At 37.9% G+C, this 27,805-nt stretch overlaps 1 protein-coding gene and 1 long non-coding RNA gene across 2 annotated transcripts in view; one reads left to right on the top strand and one right to left on the bottom strand.

Annotated features, from left to right (window-relative positions):
- LOC134806485 (uncharacterized) overlaps positions 1–27,713 on the top strand; it is a 63,014-nt gene extending 35,301 nt beyond the window's left edge. Inside the window, exons 2-6 of the mRNA XM_063779756.1 lie at positions 17,915–18,062; positions 22,742–22,915; positions 23,205–24,312; positions 25,352–25,880; positions 25,969–27,713. Coding sequence (XP_063635826.1) covers positions 18,017–18,062; positions 22,742–22,915; positions 23,205–24,312; positions 25,352–25,880; positions 25,969–27,147 — 3,036 coding nt within the window. The 5' untranslated portion in view covers positions 17,915–18,016 and the 3' untranslated portion in view covers positions 27,148–27,713. The remainder of the gene's footprint in view (positions 1–17,914; positions 18,063–22,741; positions 22,916–23,204; positions 24,313–25,351; positions 25,881–25,968) is intronic.
- LOC134806522 (uncharacterized) overlaps positions 1–27,805 on the bottom strand; it is a 383,826-nt gene that overhangs the window by 309,623 nt on the left and 46,398 nt on the right. The gene's annotated exons all lie outside the window — the stretch shown is intronic.

Raw genomic sequence — 27,805 nt, 5'->3', positions numbered from 1 at the left:
TGATTTAATAATACAACAAAATTAAACGACAGTAAATTAATTGGCCCTCATTGCACAGTGCCTTCTTTTGGGGAGCTGAGTAAACATTAAGTAACCAAGAAAACTAAAAATGGGTTTACATAGTTACGTAGTGGTAAAATAAACACACATATCAACACGCGTATAATTGCATAAAATTATTTATTTTCTCCGTCATGAATTATACCTAATCGTAATTATATCGCATCCATATCAAATCCATATTCATACGTATCGCCTCCTTAAGCACTTAATAATGGCCACGAAGGTGGGTACTTTGAAAAAAAAAACATTGACCTCTGTCATTTGCAGTGCCGGATTAACCCTTTTAAGCAAAATAAGCACTTGCCACCATGTCTAGGGGGCACCAAAAATTATCGAAAAATTTTCGCGCTCGCTTCGCTCGCGTTTTCAATAACATATAAACAAATGATAAAGGTGACATTCGGGTGGCGCCTGCAGCAGCATTAGGTACTCTGTTGCAACGTTACTGCTGCAGCACTGTCAATTTTCGTGATAAAATGATGTGACTGATTTCCACACTAAAAGTAAAAATGTACAACTGTCTATCAAATTGCGATTTTTTATATCGAAAAATTGTCGCGCTCGCTTCGCTCGCGTTTTCAATAACTTTCTAAGATATGATAAAGGTGACATTCGATTGGCGATTGCAGCAGCATTAGGTACTCTGTTGCAACGTTACTGCTGCGGCACTGTCAATTTTCGTGATAAAATGATGTGATTGATTTCCATACTAAAAGTAAAAATGTGCAACTGTCTATCAAAATGCGTTTTTTATATCGAAAAATTTTCGCGCTCGCTTCGCTCGCGTTTTCAATAACTTTCTAACATATGATAAAGGTGATATTCAATTTTCGTGATATAATGATGTGACTGATTTCCATACTAAAAGTAAAAATGTACAACTGTCTATCGAATTGCGTTTTTTTTTAACGAAAAATTGTCGCGCTCGCTTCGCTCGCGTTTTCAATAACTTTCTAAGATATGATAAAGGTGACATTCGAGTGGCGACTGCAGCAGCATTAGGTACTCTAGCTGTTGCAACGTTACTGCTGCGGCACTGTCAATTTTCGTGATAAAATGATGTGACTGATTTCCGTACTAAAAGTAAAAATGTACAACTGTCTATCAAATTGCGTTATTTTATATCGAAAAATTTTCGCGCTCGCTTCACTCGCGTTTTCAATAACTTTCTAAGATATGATAAAGGTGACATTCGGGTGGGGCCTGCAGCAGCATTAGGTACTCTGTTGCAACGTTACTGCTGCGGCACTGTCAATTTTCGTGATAAAATGATGTGACTAGCTGATTTCCATTCTCAGCTGAAATGCAGCAATGAACGTCACTCAATTTATCAAAAAAATTCAATGTAATCTTGATGACCCTAGGGAGAGGGGGCACCATGGTCTAGAAATACTTAGGGCATCAAAATATCTTAATCCGGCCGACTGGTCGTTTACGGAGTCAAACGATTTGGGACTCGCATTTTATACGCATTACCATGCCTTCCCGAAAAAAATCGAATCATTCGCGAAAGTTTCGCAACGCATTGAGGTTACAAGGGGCACGTGGTCTTCCTCAGGAGTCTGAAGAAGACCACGGTAAGTGGCGCTCTAGCCAGGCAGGCCGCTTCGCTTTCGCTCGCGCGCGTATACCTTACTGTATCGTCCGATATTCACCTACTACTCTGTCGTTTAAATCCTTAGAGCAGCGGTTCTCAATCTTTTTTTTTTGACGGAACCCTTTTGGAAAGCGAAATACTTGATGGAACCCTACAATAAAACAATAGTTTTTAGAAGTGTGTTTCGAGGCGACTAAAGCATAGTGTTCTAAATTCTTGCGGAACCCCTGCAGGGGTGTCACACTCAGAGTATGGCTGCCTTAGAGAATATAACCAACGGAGACGCCGTCTATAATTTTCGGTACAAAATAGTCTGGCGTTTTTTGCGGGGGAGGGGCACATCAAATGTGTATCTACGTAACGTAAACATAGCCATGTCAGATAAACTTCGGTTGACCATTGGCCGCCTATTTTCGACAGAGGGGAACGCCTGTTAATTGACCACTCCGTTTGGTTATATTCTCTAAGTTTAAATCACGTGTAAAATTTGAATAAGGGCGAATAAAACTATTGATTTTGGAGTGTAGTTTTATTTAGTGGTACCTAATTGTAAAATATTTTATCTGGACTTCAGTCCTCTAGCATATCCATATGTCAACTTTACTTCAAGTTCCGCCTCCAGAGGAGAGGGAGAGAAATTAGGATTAGAAATTAGCCGCTTACTGACACAGACCGAATTACACGCGGGCGGAGCCGCGGGCACTGCTAGTCAATAATAACACGTCGTGTCAAATTGGTAAATAAAAACCGCCCTCCTCAATTTTATCTTTCATCAATTTTCAGACATTGATTAAATTTTTCAACGAACTATAATAAATAGAAATCCGTCTAGAGCTCAAAAAAGACCCCACGTTTATTCTGCCGCGAGCGACTCAGCTATGCAGCGTGCAATTTGACAACGCCAAATATTTCACATTACAACTTTGTGTTTTTGCTATATTTATGGAGAAGGAATAAATTACATTGATAGACTCTGACCTCACTAACTTTGCACGAACTTGGCAGTAAAAACGCATACATATCTCTAAAAACTTCATACTTAATTACTTAATACTTGACGTAGCACTTGGCATGAAAACTTAACATGATCCTACTCTAGGTGTCAGATAAGAGTCAGTTATATGGGCCATTTTTCGAAGTCATATAAATATTTTGAGAGTTTCATCTAAGTATATAATATTCCATGTAACTAACCACCAACCAAGAGAAATCAAGAAAATACGCACAAAAAATAAAACAATAATTTATCGTGGGATAAATAAATTCAGTTGTCTTAAATAACTACCAACTATTATTATAATTAAAACAAAATGTTGCCTTAAGATAAGAACGGACCACCTGAAATGTGATCCTTAACCGGACTATGCCACCCTTTACCAGATTAATTGTGCTTGATGAGTTTATCATTTAAACACACTTGTCTTTTTTAATTACGTCATCGTCGTACACAATACCCGTCCTAAAAGGCCAACGGCGCGGACACTCTCAGTAATAAATCCGAGTTGTTCCCGAGCGACTATATTTGAGATCCCATTACGGCGCCCAAAATATACAGCATTATTCATCCATTAGTAACGACGTCCCTGTAACAATCTAAAATTCGAAATTCCATTCAAATATGGAATTTATATTCCATTTTAAAATACAGACATGATTGATTTACAGTTTACTTACTGTTTACATTTCTGTCAATTCTTACTATGCATATGAAAATAATTTCGAAAATAACACTATTTACTCTCGCGTAGAATCATAAATTGTGTAAGTCCAGCAAGCATATTTGCAATGGTAAATTTCCAAAGCATATGGTAAATTTCCATTATGTCCGCAGTGTTAGGATTTCAGATTTATATTAATTAATAAGGAAGATGTCGGTTGGTTTTGTTTAGCGTTGTTTATGTTTACTGTTTGTGTAATGAATGGACATATGTATTATTCGCTTATGTATTCCAGATATTTAATCCTAAAAGCTTTGAAGTAAACATTGTAGCTAGCGCGCTACCGAGTCAAAACAAATAACATTTTTAATAATACTGAGGATGTGGAAAAGCGCCTTTTTCGCCTTTAAGCAGAATTAATCTCAACAATTCGTTGGACTGCCATTTTACAAGAGCAAACTTAAATGGTTCGTTAAAATTTTATAGGGTAAATCCTGGTCCTGCCGCGGCGGCAACACATAAAATTAGGAACAGTACAAAGTTTGCAAAAGGGTCCATGTCCGTTACCTAAGCTTCGAAAGTTCCATTCGAATGTATGTACGTAAGGTAAACGTGCTAATGCTCGACATGCTAATGCCCAATAGATGACACCTTGCTGTCACCTCTATTGACAATGACTTAAGTTTCAAGATGACATGTGGGACCGCGTCGAGCACCAGTACGTTTACCTTACTATACACATCGCAAAACTTCGATTAGTTCGATGATTTTATATATTCGCAAAATGCAGAACCAAGGCCGCGATTTATTCGCCGGGCGCATCATTCGATGGGTGGCGCCCGGCGCGGTATTAGTGGAATATGTATCCCGCGACGCGATGTGCCTTGTAATAAATTTTGCGACAAACAATTTTCCCCTGCCCTTTGTGGGGTTAAGACGAACATCGATCGCGTGTAACAATGGCAGGCAGATCTCGGAGATGCTTCTGTCGCCGCTTAACCGCGCACAATGGGGAACAAGGAGATCGCGCAAACATTCACTGCCTCACCTACCAGCCTGCCCGCCCAAGCTTAAGGAAGACCCTGTGCTTACAAAATAGACAACACATAATTTATTATTGCACCTATAAATCTTAATATATTATTTATACCTACCTAATTGCAACTACTTATTAAAGAATATAGGTATTTGGCTAAGAATTAGACTTGAATATTTCGGCGGCCGATCGTAAAATCCGCCAGATCATGAAATTCCCATGCACATAGATGTGCCTTACAAATAATACGGTATAGATCGATGACAGCCACGTATTCGTCGATATTCCTAGCTAATACATACCTACCTACCAGGCATATCGTGAAAAGCCGCCATGTGAGATGATTTGTTCGCCGTTATTTATAATTTATCTTCACAATCGATTCCATCCAAATACCGCCATAACCACAACCTTGTCATAGGTAAATATGTACTCCTACCGCACGTGTACCTATTTCTGACGCGTGTAACCTTTGCCACAGGTGCGTTTGAGACGCGATGCAGAAGAGCGTTTTCTTGATATAAGTAAAACCTAGATAATGTTAGAATTTGATTGTAAGAGTACAGTGTATAGGATAGTTATTGATGGATAATTTAATCGCAACAAATCTACCAATGTGGCTACAAATCTGTGTCAACAAACAAATCCTCACTAGGATAAAACTGTGGTGATGGTTGCACATGTGGTTGTGATCCAACGTTTTGATAGGTACCTATTTATTGATAATAATATAAATAAGGTCACAACACTCACAACAAGTATCAAGTAAATATTTGGCTGGTCATAGTGGTGCTCTATGTTTTCTGTGGGACAGCCAGTGTAATTTCAAATAGCTCTAAAATTACTCGTAAATATTGTTTATCATTAATATCATTATATGTTTAGTATTACAGTTTGGATTACATTTTACAATAAAGATTAATCGAAATACCTACATATTATGGCTTATGGCTAATTAGTCTAATTACAATGCGACAACATAGTATATTAATTAACAGCTTCATTGACCCAACTCAAAGCTGTTAATCAGACTTATAATTGCCTGACAAACTGGCGTAAATCCTGTGCTCATTACGTAATGATGTACTACGGTAACGTGGGAGGTTCGGCGATAACCTTTCGGCTGGCAGTTAGGATCCATTGTTGTTATCGGTTGAACCGTCTGAGGCGCGCCCTCGTGGTGTGACTCATGCCACGCTGATCAAATGCCTCAGGCCCAGCTCAACCTTACGAAATAACCCAAGGAATAGCATTTTAACTGATTCGTGTTAAGGAAGTTACCGGCAAGGCTTTATTGGGTAATTCAGCAAATGCATGGATTGTGTTTCTGATTAATATGAATTATTGTTCACGCCTGACTTAACCCTTTAATTATTAGACGTTGCAACTTATTTAGATATATTATATGTGAGGTTTAGTTATCTTGTTAATTTACTTACTAAGAGACTAATCCATTAACCATGCATCAATCATACCACGAGGCTACATAGTTTCCACAGTTGGGTGCAGCTTTTCCTCTTATGAGGAACAATACTGCGAAAAATCCACATATTTTTCTTTAACAGATTGAGGAGTTCATTCATATAATTTTGTTTAAACACAAGTTCAAACTTAATTTATAAATGAGAATGAGTACCTAAGTATTTTTATGTAGATAAAATTAACGATGTGTTTGTACGACAACAAAAAATCGAAACTGCATTTTATATTTATTTTATTCATGGCCGATTTCATTTGTCAATTTACCAAATGCCATATGAAACATCCCTTTATGTTATTTTAATATTCATTGCGCATGTAAAACGTACGTATTGGACGTTCCGTGGTGCGCATAATGGATTTGCATTTGAATGAGATGTGGTCGAATGTCTAAAATGAAAATCGGTTTCGGACAACCGTACGCAGGTATGCGTTGTGTGTGTTTTATATAGATTTATTCTGCAGGATAAAAATAAAAATAAATAAATAAAATTGTACATTTGTCGTTTTATTTAGTAGATATTTAGCTTCAAATATTTAAAATAGAACTGAGAATGAAAGGGATCGCTAGGGCACAACGAGATGTTGCTCGAAATGCTCGAATCTGGGGCAGCTCCAGTTTACAGAAAACATATAATGCGGTATTCCTATATTCCTGATAACCACTGGGGCACAAAGTTGCAATCTCGAACCGGAGGATGCAGCCAATTTAGGCCTGCAATAAAGTCAATACAATCAAGTTAAAAAAAACAACGGGTTGCACTCCGGGAGTGCCGACAGAAGTGAAAACTCAATGGCATTGTAACTCAAAATATTAACAACAGCGCCATCTAGTACAAAATGTCAGCAGCACTATAATTGAGGTTAACGCTATCTAGCATTATTTCGTCGCATTACTTGAAACCCCTAAGCACATCACTGTGAGTACTAGAGTTATATTAGTACCAGTTTGAGGGAAACTCACTAGATGGCATTTAAATCAAAAAAGAAAAACTCAATGACATTGTAACAGTGTCCGTCACACGTGACGTCACGTCTTACGCTCTCGCGAGTTTAACACTTTTTCCCCATCACAAAAAGTGCACAGCGCCGCTAAAGAAGTTTTCACTTCAAAAACAGCGATCAAAGTTCAGGACAGCATACCACTTGTTTTGGGGATTGCCTACGTCTAGCGGACTTTCGGTGATATAGTCATCATATCACCGAAAGTCTGATATGATGATGATGAAAAGTAAGGTGTCCGAGCTTCAAAAGAAGGCTGTATAGGCAGTGTTCCCTTAAGCGAGCTGTGTACATGTCAACACATATGTACATGTAGTTAACTTTGTATTAAATATAGTGACATTTTATCTTTGGTGTAAGGGAAGAATTTAAGAATTAAATCTGTTTATTTCAAAAAATAATAGCATTACAATTTCTTAAACCTAGTTAATACCTTTAATATTTAAGATTTTATTTACTAGGTAGTTTGGGGGACTTAATCCCTAGTCTCAAATTCTAATATTTATTATCATTATGTATTTATATATGTTTATGTGTATATGTATTATATTTATGTGCTTACTTAACTATTAATTATTCTTGTACTATGGTATTCAGTTATTTTTTTATTATATACTTATTAGGCTTATTAATTATTTCTAGTAATATAATTAAGAAGTGTAAATAGAAATAGAAATAGAAATAGTTTATTCGTGGCATAAAAAATTGGTAACAGACAAAAGAGAAAAAAAAGAAGAACGAAAATTAAAATTTACACTCAACATTACAACACAAATAAATGGATAAATGGTAAATTCCTGGATGGTATTTGTAGTTACCTATGTTTCTGTTTGGCCCCGTGGTTGACTGGTAGAGAATGCCTAAAGACATTAAGTTCGTCTTTTGTACGTTTCACTTGTTTTTGTGCAGTAAAATTTAAAATAAATATGTTAACTATTAAATACTACCTTTGGAACGTTAACCTTTACCGTTTACGGCAGCGCCCAAAGTGCCCGATCACGTTTTCATACCAACCACACACAGAGCCTGGAGCTTCGACGGTGTTATAGCAAAATTGACTTGCATTCCTAATGTCATTTAGTTATTGCCATATTTCTTAAAGCGGTATCCAGACGGGACTGATCAAATCGGTCGATTTGATCAGAAATGAAATTGGCGTCAATCTCCAATTCAATCACCAATTTAGATTGATGGTGATATCAGAGCCCTCTAAATTAAATAAATACCCCAGAACGAAAATACTGGCGTCACAAATTGGTATTCTTGCGTCCGCACCTCATTTTATCGGTAATATCGGTCATTATCGGCGAGCCAAATTAGCGTTTGCGTCCGAACCTCCTGATTCGATCGGACAATTTAATCAGATTGGCGAAAAATTTACTAGTCTGGATACGTGTTAAGGCGCCATGAACTCAGGGCCTTCTCCGAACGCAGCTCGCTGTGCAGTGTGCACTGAGCAGGCGTCCGTGCGTGCCCACGATCGCGGATATCATTGTTATTTTTAGTTAGCCTTAACAAAAAGTAATCGATTAGACCGATCAGAAATAAATAAATAGATTTATGCAAAAATAGTTAAAAAATTACCTCTCTATTATAGACCTCGCTATGTTCGTGTTTTTTTTTATCAAGCGAAAGTAATTTGTCAGGTTTCGAATCGATTAAGTTACTAAAGAAAGGTCTCAAGATTGCTATAGAGCTAGACCAAGAAAAGCCTGCAACAATTTTAATAGAAGTTTGACGTTTAAAATAACACTTGCACTGCGTGTGCTCTCAAAATCGTTGTCTTAGTCTGACTGTATTCATATTATTGGCAACCGCATTATGATCTAAAAATACGCTACGATTTTTCAAAAACTACTGGTTGAACTGCACCTTAATAATAAAGACGAAAATGGTCCTTTAATAATATTATTTTATAACCTGCCAGACCTATTTAGATTATAAAATAATCCTTTGTTTTTTTTTTGCACGTTCCAGGGTTAGCCAAGTAACTCGGAGTTAACCATTTATACAATGTTAAAGTGTACTATTAACTTCAAATTAAAACGATTAACTCCGAGTTACATAGTTAGTGAATCCTGGAAAGCGCAAGTGGCGCTTATACTCGCAGTAGTTAGTACTTAGTACCTACCTGAGAGCTTTAATCGATTTAATTTTCCTCCGCTGAAATGAAATAATTCATACGCTACCTACTAGCGGGAATCCGGCCGAGACGTAGGTACCAGCGCTGACGGCTCAGGTGCATTCGAATCACGTCACAGTAGTAAAATAATAAAACGTTGTCCTTCAAGTCAACGTTTTGAATAAAATGCAAAACGTGTCTGGGATGCAGCCAAAACTGCGGCACGGCCGCATCCTCGTCGCCTTGTTTGCTTAGCATAATATTTCGGTGGCCTCGCGCACGTTAGATATGTTTCAATTGAATCAAATATATCTAGGCGTATTCTAATTTTAATTATAGGATATGGATCGGATCTGTCAGTGTCAAGTGTTATTTTTTCAACCAAAAACGTCACGTCAGGATTTTATATCCTATAATTAAAATAAGAATACGCCGGCTCATCGCTACAGTTGCTTCTAATTCAGACGTGATCCCGCAAACTTTCTCGTAGTGTTAACACAGGAACTCCGACAAACAACGAATAAGCATCGGGATTTTCTGTTATTTACGCTCATTTGTATCACTTCTGGTAAGTTCTTTATCGGTTTCGGCGGGCACGGGATGTTTCCGCGGGCAGCTCCGGTCCGCTGAAACTTGGAATATAAATTTGGTCTCGAGCGGACATGTTGTTTGTCCAAAGGCAATAGGCGCGGATCTGCTAACATAAATTACCGGACAACATTCGTCTCCAGTTTATATACTGCGGGTCTTCCAATATTTACATACTACTAACTTTTGCTACATTTGTAAGTCCGCGTAAGTTACCATGTTATTTTTCTTTAGGAAATCGTATGTGTAAATAAATAGCTATAGAGATTTTAGCGTCTTTTTCGAGGTAGTATTTATACATATTTTCGAACCTTATGCTTTTGGTACACTTTATTGGTACGTAAGGGGTCATCCATTAATTACGTCACACGAATTTCTAGGTTTTTTGACCCCTCCCCCCCCCCCCCCCTTGTCACATTTGGTCACATTTGGCAAACCCCTCCCCCCTAGTGTGACGTCACATTTTTTCTACGAAATCGCCAAATCGAATTAAGTAAGTACCTAAGTATTATTAATATTTTATCAAAATATTTTTGACGATATAAATATTAGTAATTTTATAACCCAAAACTGCTTAGGAAAGAAAATTAAAAGAATTAAAACGATTATCGTTTTAAAAACTTGTTATTTAAATGTACAGCGAATAAAATAATTTAAAAAAAAATTTCGGTTACTGATGAAGTTAAAGTGACGTCACAAAGTTTGTGTCTCCCCCCTCCCCCATGTCACAATATGTCACATTTTCTTGACCCCCTCCCTCCCCCTAAACGTGTGACGTAATTAATGGATGACCCCTAATTATTTATTTAATGCTTTAGCTTATTTCTCGTGGGCATTTCTCTTTTAAAAAAGTACAAAACTACAGTATTACCTACAAAACCAATAGGTATGTAATCAATATTTAAATATATAGTTTTGCAATTAAATTTATCTTATTTTATAATTGTAAAGAGAAAAATCGAAGACCCAGAATAGGCTAGAAAAGAAAATGCAGCGACAGAGGACCAGGCCCTCTTCATATTGATGATGATGTAAAAGAAAATGTGTGGTCAATATATATTCTGGGTAGTGCTGCAAAAATACAGATAATTTGTATGAACAAAGAGCGGTACCATAAGAGTCGCAGTCTTTCAGCCGTGCCACCTCATTAAATGTTGTTTGAATAGAGGGATGAACCGGCAGACGGATCCGGTAGCGTCGGCAAATACAATCGACTTCGATCCAATTCAATTCGCCTTTAGAAAAGCGGTCACAGCGTATTCATTCTTGTGCAATAAAAGTTTTCGATTCATACGTATTGCAAATATCTACGTTCTGCTTGTAAAAATCTATGCCGCTTTGCTATTTGACCTTGGTTACCTTTTATTTTAAATGTGGTTTCCAATCAAAACGGCGTTTTTTGCATACAAATAAATATATAATTATTAATATTATAGGACAATCTTACACAAATTTATTTAGTCCCACAGTAGGTAAGCTCAGTAAGGGTTGTGTTGTGGATACCAGACGACTATAAGTATATATAATATAAAGATACATCTGAACTCAGGAAGAAATATTTGTGATAAACACACAATACACAAATAAACACCCGGGATTAGCCGGGATTCGAACCCGGGACCTCCTGCCATTTAGATAAAATGAGGCCGCAATAATAATTCAATTAGTTATATCTTGTTTATTTCAGCTAAATATATAGGTACTCTCGAATATTGGAGCATGCCAAATTAAAGGTTACACAACAAAGTCAATACCTATTGAAAACATGAGAGTCAATTTGGTCCTTGTTGTTTTTCTGTCTCTACCTACTGTAACGCGAGCATCGGCTTAATAGTTCCAGACGACCGCCAGCCGCCACAAACATAGCGACCATCTCCCTGGCAAACAGTCGCCCATTCACGCACACACGCGAGTCATAAGACCGCACAAAGCTCCTTCACGTGTCGATGGGGCGCTCGGCTGTTGACAGCTGCAGGGTGTAGGTATCGGAGGTCGCTGAAACAGATTTGTAAATATACTCGTACAGGCCAATTCGAGTTTTAGTTATTAGATCTGTTTCCAATATGATACAGATCTGTCAGTGTCAAAAGTGACGTTTTTGGTTGAAGAAATGTCGCTTTACAATGACAGATCACTATCATATTGGAAGCAGATCTAATAACTAAAACTCGAATTGGCCTGATAGGAATAGGAATACGTCTCAGGCACCTGAGAAACTATTTCCTGTCATGCACAGTCTCTGAAGTTGCTTATCGTTTTGTACCTGCCAAGTTTAAGTAAGTTTAAGATTTTCAAATTTTACTGTTTAAAAAATTATAAGCGTAAATAATATATCAGATCAAGTAATGCCAGATTAGAATTTTGAACATATCTTCTTTTCTTAGGTAGTGTAATTTTTATTTCAAAAACAGAACAATACCATCATATTCATGGAAGCTATCATGCTAATCTCTTAGCCTAACGATTCATGGGCTCAGGCAGGCTGAATAGAATGTGACGTTCATAGAATTCCCCTGCATGCATTTCAGTACTGCAGTGATGCGACTACTGCCTACAATCGGAACTTACTAAGCATTCAAATGCTTCCGATGCGCTCCGCTATGCCAGACTGGACTTTGAACAATAGATGCCAATCTACACAGAAATTCGGCTTGACGAGGTTCTATACATACGTACAAATGTAGATGCTTGAGTGTGTCGCCAACACGCCAGATACAATTGAAGCTGTCGCCTGCAGAAGTGATAAGTCAACAGATGGACGCGAGTGGTAATTGCATGAGACATCGGGACCTTACATTGAGCGCCCTAGTTCGAGACAAGTGTATAATTTATACGACAAATATTTAGTGATTTCTCAAGCTACTTTTTAATTTAGTCAATGTGGAAATATTATAAGATGATGTGCAACTGCGAAAGTTTTAAATAAACACCAGTCGAGTGCGTGAGTACACAAGCTGTGAAAATGTCATACATCTAAGTTAATGTAAAAAAAAAAGATACGGCCGTTTATGCCGCAAAAAACGTATATTTCGACACTCAAGGGAATCAAAATTTATAGAGTACTTCCCGTTGCCCTAGAACTATGAAATTTGGCAAGTAATATCGTCTTACACTAGAAGTACAGGAAAAAATCTGAACTATACATTTAAATAAAAGTTAAACTTATACCTACAGAACCCTTGGTGAGCGAGTCCGACTCGCACTTGGCCAGCATTTTTCCACCACCACAATTTGATCCACCATTTTTTTCCATGATTTTTTTGATCCACCGTTCAAAATGTATACCTCTTTCCCTAATAATTGTGTGGGCTTTCAGTTTATTACTATTTATGATTTGGTCCGAAATATAATTTATCAAGAGTACCCGATAACGTCCAACAGTATGGCGCGGAAGCGAAAAAAAAAACATCGCTAGACCTCTATCAACAAAATGTTCCATCAGAACCAGTTCTGTTTTATCGGTCGATAATTGAAAACAAAATAGAAAAGCTTACAAAAGAGGGCTAAGGTTCTCACCTTTATCTTTTATTATTTCGCCCGAGCATCGACGCGCCGCCGGAAGAAAAAAGGAACTGGGGATGACACGGAGTGGCGTAAAATAATTACTTACTCGTAACTAGAGCTCCCGATACACGTGTTACACGCTGACACGGGTACCCGTGTTCTTAAGCCCGCCGGGCTTAAGAACCCGAACTACACGAACCCGCCCGGATTCGGAAACGTTTAAACGGGTACCCGTGTACCTACATGAAACAACGGATCTTATTTACCCGCCGGTTCGACCCTTCACTCTCGTGTAGCGGAGATTCGAGCTATGAAGACATACGATTGAATATGTGGGAGGTTAGGAGGATTCGATTACCTACTTTGCAGTTTTACTGGATTGATTGGTAATGTCAATAATAGGTAGGTAAGTACACTTTGTTTCAATAATCATAAGATTAAAATTAACAATATATTAGTAACCGTTGACTTCATTGATAGATATTTCATTTTCTTCATTGATGTAGTTTATTGATAATTAAAGTAAACCTAAATGATTATCTAATACAAAAGTAGATAGTTATGCTTACTGAAACTACCACGAACGGAATATGTTATATTTTCCTTTAGCAAAATCACATTTTGCTCACTGTTTTAAGTAGCAAAGTACCCTTGTTCGAGCTGCTGAGGTAAAAAATCGATTAAATTGGTACAACACATATCAATCACATTGAGCATCCGATAAAATAAAACTGCTAAACTATCGGAGCTCCTGAACCTGAATCTTTGTTTTATTTAAAACTTTATACATTACTACAATCACCGCTACACGCCAAGGACGGGTTAGGCCCGCGTGTATTTAAGGTTCGTTTCGCCGTGTACCCGGGTACCCGGATACATGGATCTTAATTACACGTGTGCCCGACTACACGTGTACAACGGGTCAGAAAACCGTGTACGTGTAGTTCGGAAACGGGTACCGAACACGTGTACACGAAACCCGGACACGACCGCGAGCTCTACTCGTAACGCACAGCTATGCGGATAGCGGAGCTTCGCGAATTCAATATACTACCAACACATCTCGGAGCAAAATAATGCCGCGTATGTACCTGGATGCCTAGCCAACGTGCAAGGCGTAGCGTAGTCATTTCTCTCTATCACTTGTACATACTAGTGCGACGGAGACAGCTGTGTTTCGTTAGCTACGGAGCGTAAACGATTTGCACGTTGGCTACGCCCGGTCTATTGGCATTCCTAATAAGATATATCCAAGCATTCGATGATAGCCCCTGCTCCTAAATATTGAAGCAATTATTTGTAGATCTTCTGTGTGAAACTGTAAGGCTATAGTCAACTGTGGACACTGTGGTCTTAGTCGGTAGACGCTGCTTTTGTTCTTAAAAAAACCTTATTACTTGACAAAGGACCATCGCCATCGCATAGCTATCTGACGGAGTAATTCCGCGAGAAGCGACTTAAGGAGCTGTTATGACTATGTAATTACATTATGTACAGTTGAGTTCAAAAATATGTATAATTTTTTTCACCTTAAGACAATAAATTAAGGCAAATAAATGTAGGTATGTATTTATGAACTCGACTGTAATCATTTTTAATTGAAAGTTAAAGTAATTATTGATTATATAATTTTAAGACCGTAATTAACTGTTTAACTGTATGTAGGTACAATTTATGTATAACTAGGTATAACTAGCAAAAAGCAGAGCTTTGTAAGGGCTCGCGGAGTTTTTCTACCAAAACGTACCGGACCGCGACTTTGAACCAATCCGAGGCTTGTTTCATGTTCGATCGAGTGGGTACGTAATAAAGTCCGTTAAGAACGCAGCTGTAAGTGAGAGCAAGAAAGAAATATACTAACCGGACCCCGGTTGCTGTCCGGTACGCCTGTCTGTTACAGCTTTTACTTTGTCCATTAAAAGCGTGCCCAGGACGACAAAATCAAATTGCCAATATCATCCACACGTATACAATTTAATAAGCGCTTATTACATCCTACACGGTCGCCCAGTACTTTTTGTAAGGAAGCCAACTGACTTTCCTACATCCTACATAATGTTGGGTCAGCGAGCCAATGTCCTTGAATTTATTTTTGCGTCCACACCACACAATTGAGCGAAAAACTATCCCGTCTGGACAGCTACTGGCGGTCATTTATTTATTATTGATCACACACACATAGTTCCACTAGGTACAGCCAGGGTTCAGCATCAGCTCTATCTTGGGTACTAATCTCCTAAGTGCTTATCAAGACGAGTCAGATGACCAAAACAGCGTGTGCCTATGTTGCACCAAACCTGAGTTCCAATAGGCACAGCCAGGGTTCAGCATCAGCTTTTCTTGGGTACTACTGTCCTGAGTGCTCATCGAGACGAGTCGGATGACCAAAACAGCGTGTGCCTATGTTGCAACAAACCTGAGTTCCACTAGGTACTGCCAGGGTTCAGCATCAGCTCTATCTTGGGTACTGCTCTCCCAAGTGCTCATCAAAACGTGTCGAGTGACTAAAACAGCGTGTGCCTGTGTGTCACCAAACCTGAGTTTCACTAGGTACAGCCAGGGTTCAGCATCAGCTCTATCTTGGGTACTATACTTTCCTAAGTATTCATCAAGACGAGTTGCATGACCAAAACAGCGTGTGCCTATGTTGTATAAAACCCGAGCTCCACTAGGTACTGCCAGGGTTCGGCATCAGCTCTATCTTAAGTACTACACTCTCCTAAGTGCTCATCAAGATGAGTCGGATGACCAAAACATAATGTGCCTTTGTTGCACCAAACCTGAGTTCCACTAGGTACAGTCGAGGACATAAATATGTATACATTTTTTCACTTTATTTCAATGGGTTAAGGTGAAGAAATGTATACATATTTATGTCCTCGACTGTACCTACTACCAGTGCTAGGACTGCCAGGGTTCTGAGTCATTTTGTTGAACTTCACGCCGACGTTGCAATTGGTGTGCAGTCGGCGTGCAGTTCCCATACAAGTTGCAGTCGGGTTGTAGTCCGTCTGTATCGGCCCTAATTAAGTCACTGAAGTTTGTATTAATATGCTTATCTTTATTTATAATTTTAGCAATTCCAAGCAATAGTAACACTAAAACTGTTTCTTGAACTGAAAATACCCGATTTAAGTTTGCTAACACAACATGACTGATCAGTTCATCAGCGTCACAAAACATACCAGTAAATTGACCTCCGCAGTGAATATACAGCAAGATTGATTGTTCTAGTAGGTATTCACAAAAACTTAATTGCTAAATTGGGAATCAAACCAAGCGAAGCGAGGTGGGTCTGAATCCAAAATTTTAACTCACTTTTGTATTCATCGTTGTTAATGGCGATGGCGTAAGCGCCATCGACATTATTGAAATTGAAAACACCACATAGGTATCGTTGTCTGAGTACCCACAACACAAGCCTTCTTGAGCTTACTGTGGGGCTTAGTCAATTTGTATAAGAATTATGTCCAATATTTATTTATTTATTTACTACTAACGCCATCTGTTAGAGAAATAATTAACATTAGCACGAATGTTAATTCATCATTTTGCCAACAGATGGCGCTAGTAGTAATACGAAGTGTTATTACTTAATTTAATTTTTTAGGTTTATAAAATTATATTTTTATGTTTGATAGCACATCTAGACATTAATTTAAATTACTATGGTAAATTTCAAGCCTCACAGTGCGATAATTTTTCCGTAAAGTGTACCACAAGAATGCATAGTTTGTCGAATAGTGATAGGGCTCGCTTCGCTCGCCCTAATTATGTGGTGTTCAGTGGCACAATGTTCTTAAAGCCTACATACCAGGTATTATATACGCTGTTGCAAAAAATACTCTTTAATTTATCCATGCGAGAAAATGAACAGGTACATTACCATCAGATTCACTTTAATGGACAATATAATCAGTCCATATGCAAAACGGTCCGCGGTCTCTCCCATTTGTGCGGGCAAACAATCCATCGCACAAAACCGATACCGATTTTAAATTTAACATGTTTGCCCAATTGTTCACTGCCTCTATAATTGTTATTGTTCAACACGTCTACTTGTATATTTTTGCGGCTGGGAAACGAATTGAATTTGCGTTATCGTTCGCCAGCTTTTGGTCAAACAAAGTGTTTTTTTTATTATTGCACATACGTATAAATGTAGCCCTGAAATAATGTGATCAAAATTTGCTGTATTGAATAGTAGTAAGCGTTATTAATATAAAAATATACATCATCTTAGGTCACGAAGATATTAGCTTTTTCACATTTGCCAGACATTTTTATAATGATAGTAGTTTTATAATTTTATTTACAGAATAAGCAGGATAAAAATGGTAAATTGAAGTCTAGGTAGAGTTTTTTTTTATGAAACGGTTATATGGATTTGACCTGTCATATCCATAATAACCGTTTTATGATATAAGAAATCACTAGCTGAATAGGGGTCTTTTTAGAGATTATATTCCTTAACTTTGGTACGGTTACGTATTCGTTTGATATATAAATAATAATAAATAAATATTATAGGACAATTTTACGCAAATTGACTAAGCCCCACGGTAAGCTTAAGAAAGCTTGTGTTATGGGTACTCAGACAACGTTATATACCGGGTGTGGCCTATAATATGAGCAAAAAATTAAACTGTAGGCTGTACTCCTCATACAACATTTGTTCAGCGACTTTTAAAAATCAATCATGACTCGGGAACAAATATCTGTATCATCATACAAATACCAGGATTCGAACCCGGGACCATCGGCTTCATAGGCAGGGTCACTACCCACTAGACCAGACCGGCCGTCAAAATATAAGTACATAATTGATTTAATAATTTGAATAATTTCACTTATTTTTGTTTCAGGTACCGCCACAAGTTACGTTAAAGTGTATCAAAATGAGATCACATCACAAACAAGCGAATTTGTTTTGATCGTCTTCTCCGAGATACGTCATTGTCATTGCCATGGATCCCAGACTCATTATTCTTCTTGGCGTGAGCGCTCATTTATGTAAGTATTTTTTACTTTTCTTAAAACATCTCTCTCCCTCTCTCTTCCTTGTCGTAACCTCATGGCTGAGGGACGTGACGATTGTGGGCACTCTTCACCAGCAACAACATACTGCACACATATACCTACGAATTTGGATGAAAAAAAATATTACTTATTGCAGCGCTTTTTTATATATTTGGTTTTATTTAACCACTCACATGCTTTTGGCAACTGTAGTTGCCAGCTGTCACCCTTATTTTACAATAATACTATTATTATCTTAACTTAACTCTTAACCACTCGCATTATCATGCGAGTGGTTAAGAGTTAAGTTAAGATTCCTCAGCAAGCTCGGTTCTCCGTACAAACGTAGTTACGCTCCCATTTTAAAACGACTAGCTAGATTGCTCTAAAACGTTGTACTTACAATACGATAAGGTATATCTATGGCTGTAATTAGTTGATGTAGCTTCAGATACTATAATTAAAAATTACAGCGAATTTAAGTTAATTTACATGCAAAATATTATTTTTGCTCTTTTTCGTTTGTTTTATAAGCCGGAGCTATATAAACTAATTACAAACTCATGACATTATTATTTGTGCAGTTTCATTACAATCCAACACGTAGTTTTAAAATAAGAACGAAACTCCGTTTGTTAGGAAGGTGAAATTCGCCCGAGCTTTCTGCGGACTCTTAAGCGCAAGCGGCACCGAGACTGATACGTTTCCAATCTAAATTCTCATGTTATTTAATAAAATGTTGTTTCACTTCCTGTTTATGCCGTTTCATGCTTTCTGCTAGATTTCCATCCGTACATTTGAAAGCTCGGAGCCAAATTATGTCAGATTACCATGCGAAAACTGACCTACTCGTATATTCGACATGCGACACAAGCAAGTGTTAAATAAATAGATTGATACCTAATTTGAATCTCTTAGGGTCACTTGCACCAGCCCACTAACCCGGGGTTAAGCGGTTAAACCGTTACCCTGTGTCAAATTGTATTGGTAACCATTGCAACTCCAGTTACTTAGTGAATGGTGTTAGTGGCCCTTACATGTTTATTCAAACATAAGACAATACGTGAGCGGGACCTTTGTTATTTAAATTTATCAGAATCTTTTTTCGCTTTTATCGGCTCGGGGTTGGTTAAAAGATTCGGGTCGCCATAACTTTCCTAAATAGACACTTACTAGTAATAATAAATGTAAAATTCTGGATGAGATTAGCTCAGGACCGGGACAAGTGGCGTACTATTTTAATACGCCACTTGCCGGCGGCGGTATGAGGCCTATGTTCGGCAGTGGGCGATAAAGGGTTGATATGATGATGATTATGAATGCGTGAGCGGAATGAAGACCTTTGTTATTTAAATTTATCCGAATCTTCGTTCGATTTTTCGGCTCGGTGTTGGTTAAAAGATTCGGGTCGCCATAACTTTCCTAAAAAGACACTTAATAATAAATAAAAATTCTGGATGAGATTAGCTCAGGACCGGGACAAGTGGCGTTCTATTCTAATACGCCACTTGCACACCGGCGGTATGAGGCCTATGTTTAGCAGTAAAGCGATAAAGCGCTAATATGATGATGATAATGATGTAAAAGATACCCATTAAACTGCAGTAGGTAAACATGTTGTAAATTCGCTCGCTAACGTGTTAATTAAAACGATAATTCACGGAACATTTCACATGGCCCAGATTGCGAGTATCCTTATTCAAGCGTAACAATATTTCGATTATTAAATACTTATGAATCGAAAATAAATCTCATACAATACAACGTATATTTCCTGATAGGTTTAAAGGGCAGGTAAGCCTGCAAAACTAGGCTACAAGGGACAGCCGGTCTACTGAAAAAAGCTAATTAATCTAGTCGAATATCTATGAAAACCAAAATGTATAGGGTAGGTAAGTACTTTCCGTTGACCTAGAACTATGAAATTTGGCAAGTATGTAATATCTTCTCACACTTACGTGTCTGGAAAAATCTATAAACTCAAATCAGTAATTTATTACTACTACCTACTTTACTACAAAACAAAACAAAGTAGTAAAAAACACAATTAGTTAAAATCTGACCCGAACTATTTTCGAGTTTTGACTGCTAATTACTTGAATATTGAATTTTATTTACAAAGACGATCACTTAAAATTAACATATATTTTTGCTATAAATCCGATAGGTTTTGCCTAGTGTTCATTCTCACTTTTATTATGTCTGTTTAAAAATAATATATATACGTATGTTTAGGCATAATAAAACAAGATCCGGAATAAACGAATTATAATCCTTTACGATCCTTTCAAGCACCCCCCGCAGAGTAAACAAAACAAAGCTCATAAAAATGGCGAATAAAGATTACGGCGAATCTATAAATATGCATGAACAAATATGTTATGTGTCTCATCAAGAGAATCGAACCGTTTACTGCTTAGGAAGTGGCGTTACTAAAGAGTATATTATATAAAATTAATAAAAGGCTGAATATATAAAATATATATTTTGAAATAAAACAAACGCAGTCTTACAAGTATGGTATATTTTTCTAGGTGTTAAAACCTCAATCTAACTAGTTTTGTTCCCATGAAAATTAATTTCCTCCGTGTAATGCAAAAAACCCCTTACTAACAATTCTAACACAAGGAGTCAATTTTATAGCAGTCTCCGGTGACCTCAATTTCTTCAACCTAATATATGTATATTAGGTTGAAGAAATTCCCATCCCATTATTGCTGGGCACATGCCTCCCTTGCACGAGGTTGTCCTCTTTTGAACTAAGTAAATCGCATACTTACATTAAAGTCGAAATGCCTAGCAAGTTAGTGTCTAACAGACTTTTATATTTTACTCAAGCTACGAGTACCTACTTAGGCTTCAATTACATTAGATTACGTTTACGTATGCCTTTGTACCGAGATAAGAAGGTCTTTCTAAACGGCGTAATTGTTATACAGGTTAAACAGGCGTACTCCACGAAATGGTATCACTTATCGCGGCTCCAAGTGTGTGTGGGTACACAATGTTTGGAGTTAAGTAATTGAAAGTATAAACATCAGGGCGCTTGAGGTTCCCGATCCGTAGACTATCTCAGCCCACTTGCTGGCAAATGGCCCGGAAGGAAGAGCTCCAGTCACAATCCCCGTTGAATTTGTTACCTTTTGGCCTCGGAAACACACCTTATACATATACCTACTATACTACCGTATGTTTTTCCTACATTGTTGTACCTACTTTGCACAACTTTAGCTAATCGTACGGAATTTCAAATACAAATATAGGTACGACTATACTAGTTCGGTAGCTTATACTCTTAACTATAATTTTTATTACTTGCATAAGTACTTATATGAATTTGAATATACCTAACAAAGTAACACACATATTTACCTTTTCGGTGAATGAAAACATCGTGAGGAAACCTGAATACATTTGCGAAGAAATTCAAAAGTGTAGGTAAGTCCCCAATCCGCAATTCGCATTGGGCCAGCAAGACCCAATGCGAATTGCGGATTCCGACCATGTGGACCCCATACTATAGCCCAAGCCCTCTTCCACATGAGAGGAGGCCTGTGCCCTCCAACATAGTTTGATGACTTTTAAAATTGAGATTCTGTATGACCAAATTGTTGGTCCAGTTACAGTTTTTCAGTTTTCGTTGTGAGTACTTGACACGTTTAACAGTTAACCGTTGATTTGATGATACTAACTCTTTTTATATTAACAGTGTGCTGAACGTGTCATTAAAAGAATGAGAATAATATACAGGGTGATTCAGGAGACGTGAGCAGGACTAACACTGCGCATTCCGTAAATTATAAGCAACTGCTTCGTATCAGTATTAGTGAGGTTAACGTTAATGTATTAACCAAAACGTTAAAAAAACCTAAATACGACGGTGATCGATCAATTATCAGTTACTGAGTATGCAGGATTAGTCCTGCTGAAGTGTCATGAATCACCCTGTATAAATAGACATGAGTCGTCACGTTACGTCACATCAATAGATCACACCACGTCAATGCCGTCAATAGCGTCATAAGGCTTACAGAAATCGTAATCGTAGGGGGAAACAAACAATAACAAGGCAAAAAAAACATTTTTATATAAACATTATGAGTGCCTCAAATATTTTTATCAAAAGTTAATACATCGCTAAACGGCATAACACGTCATTAGTTTAGATACACTCGTATCTCGCCAATGACTTTGTTTTGCTCACACCCTTTTTTAAGCCATATGAAGGTACTATTACGGATCATTTGCCGACAAATGGCTCTGAAGTAATGCCGAGACTGGTTCTCTGCTTTATCTATGTGCTTTGTTTCAAGCTTTTTTACATTTTAAATGTAAATAAGGGTGTGCCTACATAACAGGTTCTACGCATACCTATTTTAATTAATTGTTATGTGATTAATTTAGTGATCGGTAACATCGTTTTAATTTCATGGCAGCGTGGTCGAGTTGAAGTAAAGTGCCAATTTTGAAGCAGACGGAAAATTAAAGTTCATTTAAAGGTTATTAATTTTAATTAATAACAGCTGAATTTTACTTTACGGATTCCATTAACTCAACAACGCTGCCATGAAATTAAAACGTTGTTACCACTAGTGGTTATTTATTTGAACTGTTTAAGTAAATTACTACATTTGCATTACATTTAAGTAATCAAAATCACTTTCGAATTTCAGGTAGTATAGTTTTAGCCGAAGGACCAGTTTATGATGGTGGAGCGCCTCAGCCGCCGAGCCCACAGCCCGCAGCCGGACAGTACCTCACCCAGACCGTCTACGGCTTTCTGGACTTCACGACAACAATAGGCAATACTGTCATGGTCTTCTCGCCTCAGTCAGCTCCGCCACCAGGTCATAGAATTTTTCACAACCCTATGCTATTTCGACGAGAAATATTTTTTGTACCTACATACTACATTACATACATGTGTCTTGAATACAATTCCTCATATTTCAACGGGTAAACCTGGAACTTAATTTTTTTTATTAGATTTAATACTTGGAAAATGTTTACCAATGATTTAACGTACAAAAAAACAAATCCCTTTAACTGCCTACACGAGTGATTTCTGTTAATAGTAAAATCTTTCACGAAAGTCGTATCAAGTAATTAAATTAACAGTGTTTTCTTTCCTTTCAGAACCACCAAGCACCGAAAAATCTGTTCAAGAAAACATCATTGAAACTAAACCACCGCCGCCATCAGTTACAAGTGTAAAACCTGAAGCTATCAAGCCCAGCAAAATAGCGGATAAAGACAAAACTAATAAGCCCACCGGTCCTCCTGCTGTTTCCAGCGCTGTATCTGTAGTTAGCTCGAAAAAAGAAGACAAAGTACCTAACAGTCCAAAATCTGTCGCTAAAGAGCAGAAACAGATAATAACGAAAGTTGAAGTTGTAGCTGGTCCATCTAAAATTGTAGAAAGTGTAGCATCAAAACCGGCTCCCCAAAACCCAAAAAATTCTCAGTCTAGCAATAAAAAACCCAAACCTGACGCTTCTAAAAACAAACCTGTTACATTGAGTAGCAAAGTTGAAGTACAACATGATTCGCCACAGTCCGCTGTATATAAGTCAAAAGTGAGCAGCGTTGTTGAAATTAAATCGGATAACCCCGAGGAAGAACCGGCCGTTTTGATAACAAACAATAACATCGGTGAACCGGAATACGATTTCCTATCGCGCCAACCATCAGAGTTTGTCGAAGAAACATACAAGGTTATCAATTTAAGACCATCCAAGGTCCCCGGCCAAAAGCCAAAGCATGGTTCTAAACATAGAGTGCACCAGCCAGCTCTTCCTCCGGATGATGACGAGCATCCACTTGGCCTCGTAACAACTCTCGGAGGGACTATAGTTAAGGATGGGGTAACTACCGTACATGAGACTAGTGTTATTGGTACCTTTATATCCGGGAAATACGCTCAAGTCTTAAACAGCAATTCGAAAATTTTACAATCCCCGGGTCATAGAGCGAAAATTTCTCCAAGCCCAACGCACAGAATTTTGAAAACGGTCGGACCTTCATTACCTAAAAATCATAATAGACATAACTTAGAACCAACTCCGTCAATCAGTGATGAAGAAACTAGTTTTGGTAAACCTCGAAGGCAAACATCTAATGGCAGTTCATTTAAAAACAGACATCGCCCTCAAAGCAATTCGGATAACGATAATCATGACACTTCTCCAGCACCAAGCAAAAAATTCAAAAACCGTAATTCATCGCACACCCAACGTGTTCAAAGGTAAGATAGGGACAAAACATGTTAAGAGTTTAAAAAACTGATCAGGCTATGTTTTTTATCAAATTTTTCGTAAAAAGAGTCTATGTAATTGGGACCATACAACATCGAATTAATTTACTGATGTGTCAATTAATTCGATGTTATTCGAATTAACAAAATTGTACTTTCCATGGACACTAAAAACAAGTATACCGTTTTCCGTTTTAGTACATGTTAATAACTGTCTGCGTGCCAAGTTTCATCCAAATCTGTTCAGCCATTTTTGAGTGATTATGTATTTTTCAGTGATAATTAAATAGTATTTTTTTTTAATGTTAACAAAAGTCACAAGAAAGGTTCAAATATTTTTAATAATGTTTTCTGAATAAATAGTCACATTTATTTATTTATGTAAACTTTATTGTACAAAAGAAAAACTTAATGTACAAAAGGCGAACTTAGTGCCTCCCATCTTCTGAGGACTGGTTGCAAATCGTCAGGTGACAAGAAAAAGGCACTCTTCTTCTTCCTCGCGTTATCCCGGCATTTTTGCCACGGCTCATGGGAGCCTGGGGTCCGCTTGACAACTAATCCCATGATTTGACGTAGGCACTAGTTTTTACGAAAGCGACTGCCATCTGACCTTCCAACCCAGAAGGGAAACTAGGCCTTATTGGGAATTAGTCCGGTTTCCTCACGATGTTTTCCTTCACCGAAAAGCGACTGGCAAATATCAAATGATATTTCGTACATAAGTTCCGAAAAACTCATTGGTACGAGCCGGGGTTTGAACCCGCGACCTCCGGATTGAAAGTCGCACGCTCTTACCGCTAGGCCACCAGCGCTTCACAAGAAAAAAAAAAAAAAAAAAAAAAACGGCACTAATTACTAAACAAGAAAAAGGCACTAATTACTAAAAAAAATTTAAACAAAAATCGACCTTCTTTTATTATATTAGTATATGGTTCACTATGGCTATGAACTTGTGGTGGTACTTAGTGACTTTTGCTCGTCACCCGACGAAATTATATATACTGAATTTTATTATTTTTGTTTTTAGTGAAACCGCCACTCCATCATTCTCAAACAGAAGAAAGAGCAATCGTAACTCCGGCCATAAGACTATCGTTACACCTTCAAACAACGATAATCAATCGAGACGTGGATTTAAGCCTCGTGTGCAAGCCACACCAGTTGAACAAGTAACTCCAGTTGCATCCACCAGCGTCTATAAATTCAAACTTAATCGGGCACCAGGTTCAGGGCGTTGGCAATACAAAACAAGCCCTAAACCGAAGGTTACAATCAGAAAAATGAACGGTGATGATGAACAAACGACACCCAACTCCAATCCACTCCTAGAGGACATCAATTCCAATGACGTATCACCTCAGTCAAGAATCGATAATGATCTCGAGTTGCAAGGCTCTCAAAACGGCGCCAGTTCTTTGTTAGAAAACGATGCCGATGATAATTCCATAGAGAAACCTCCACCAGTAGAAACACTAAAGGTTGAAATATCAACTCCTGCTGACTTTAAAGATGTTTACTATGAAATTGCTACGATCAAGTCTCCCTACACTTTCCAGGTATTGATAAATGTTAAAGAAAGGCATTAATTAAGTTTCACATTATGTAGATACCTACTTTTTAACATCTTAATGTATCTTGTTGCAGGTTGGACGCGTTAAAAACACTCGTATTATCACCGTCACGTCTACGATTCAAAAACGTATCGAACCAACTGCAGTTATTAATGCACCAAGCGCTCTGAACGAACCTTTGACAGAAAATATACTGGCCACGGCATCTCCTTATGGAAAAGATCATAATTTAGATTCAAGCATAGCTACACTGCCTGCAATAACATTATCTTCTGATATGGAAACTCCTCCGTTAGAAACTGTAACAGAAACTTTTAGCACTACACAGCACATGCTAAAAACGCATATCTTACCAGTAGTAAGAGACGTCAATTTAACAAGCAGTCTAACGTTCATTCAAACCTATCAAATCACAAGATTTGTCACAGCAACTAAAACACTGCCACCAATGGACTACTTCCAATTCATACCCAGCAAAACTCTAAAGGAATTCAACAGTCGTCTCGATGAAGCTGGTTCGGAACTACACTTAGAATTAGATTTTGGCGACAGTAATGAAGATGAGGAAGGAGTTCCGCGTAGAGTTTTCCCACCAGACCTAGATTTAGCAAACATTGGATCTGACTTCGATCTTACTGAAGTAGACAAATACAGGGTACCAGATAACCACCTGAGATCAAAGAAAGCCCACGGTCAAAACAAGGGCAATCACGTGACGGAATCCCCAACACCTCCCACGCCAGCCTTATCTCCAGAACAAGCACAACAGCTGGCTCTATTAAGGCTACTCAACCCTGCAGCGGCTGCACAAATCCCTAACGTGGTAACCACTTCTAAACCGATCCTGACATACGAGACGATCTACGAGTCCCACGTGATTCCGTTCTTCGACGGCAAAAGCACTGTCCACAGCACAATTTCCAGACCAGTAGCTACAGTTACGAAAACAGAGTACGAAATCGGCACCAGCAGTCTTCCCGCTCTGCCCCTACAGCCACTTAACCCCTTATTCCCTCAACAGTTTTCACTAACTTCGACGCCGGTTGTCATGAACACTGAAGTGACAGCGACAGACAGCCAAGTTTTGAAACTGACTTTCGGCGCGAAGACTGTGTACACAACGTTGTACACGACTAAAGTTGTGCCGACGGTGCTGACGTCGTACGTAACTTCCTCGCTGCCTGTCCAACCCAGCGCCGGCTACCAAGGATATTTCCCCGCACCATTTGCACCTTTTCCATACGTAGGATAAATAGGATAAATCTAAGGAAAGCTGTGTGTGATTTTGGACGTGTATAAATCATAGTGCAGAACTCTCAGTGCCAGTGATTACGATAACACGTAAGTTTTTTAAAACTAAACTTTAAGCGAGTGCGTCGTTGTTTGCAGTGCATGTGATAAACTATATTGCGAGTGGGTGAGCAGTAAACAGTGCAAAAGCAGCAGAATGTTGAGATTTATGGCCTTTGTGGGAACACGAAAACTTTAAAGTTGTATATTTTCTTGTAAAGTTTCCCAGCTTAGTGCGACGCTGCGTTCCTGCGCGTGTGGTAAATGTATAATAATGTTTTGATTTTAGAAATAATACAGCAATATGCTAAAATAATCATATGAATATATGGATGTCATTTTAGTTATTGCTTTGTAAATAATGGTATTTAATACTGAAAACCTTGTACATAAACCATAAATATTTGTAATTAAATTAGATAGAAATACTAAAATTACTTTTATATGTAACTAAATCTAAAAGTTTGTATTTTTGTATATTTTTGTGTTATTTTGCGTATAGAAATAATTAAATAAATGAAAGTTTAATATGTATTTTATTTATTTATTTATTCTCACTTCATACAAAATTCCTAATAGTTATTTGTTTTACAAGGGGGCAAAGTTGTTGTTTAACCCTT

This window comes from Cydia splendana, chromosome 3 (assembly GCF_910591565.1).
Source record: "Cydia splendana chromosome 3, ilCydSple1.2, whole genome shotgun sequence".
NCBI lineage: Eukaryota > Metazoa > Arthropoda > Insecta > Lepidoptera > Tortricidae > Cydia > Cydia splendana.
The sequence above is the reverse complement of the archived record's forward strand: the minus strand, read 5'-3'. Positions and strand labels throughout refer to the sequence as shown.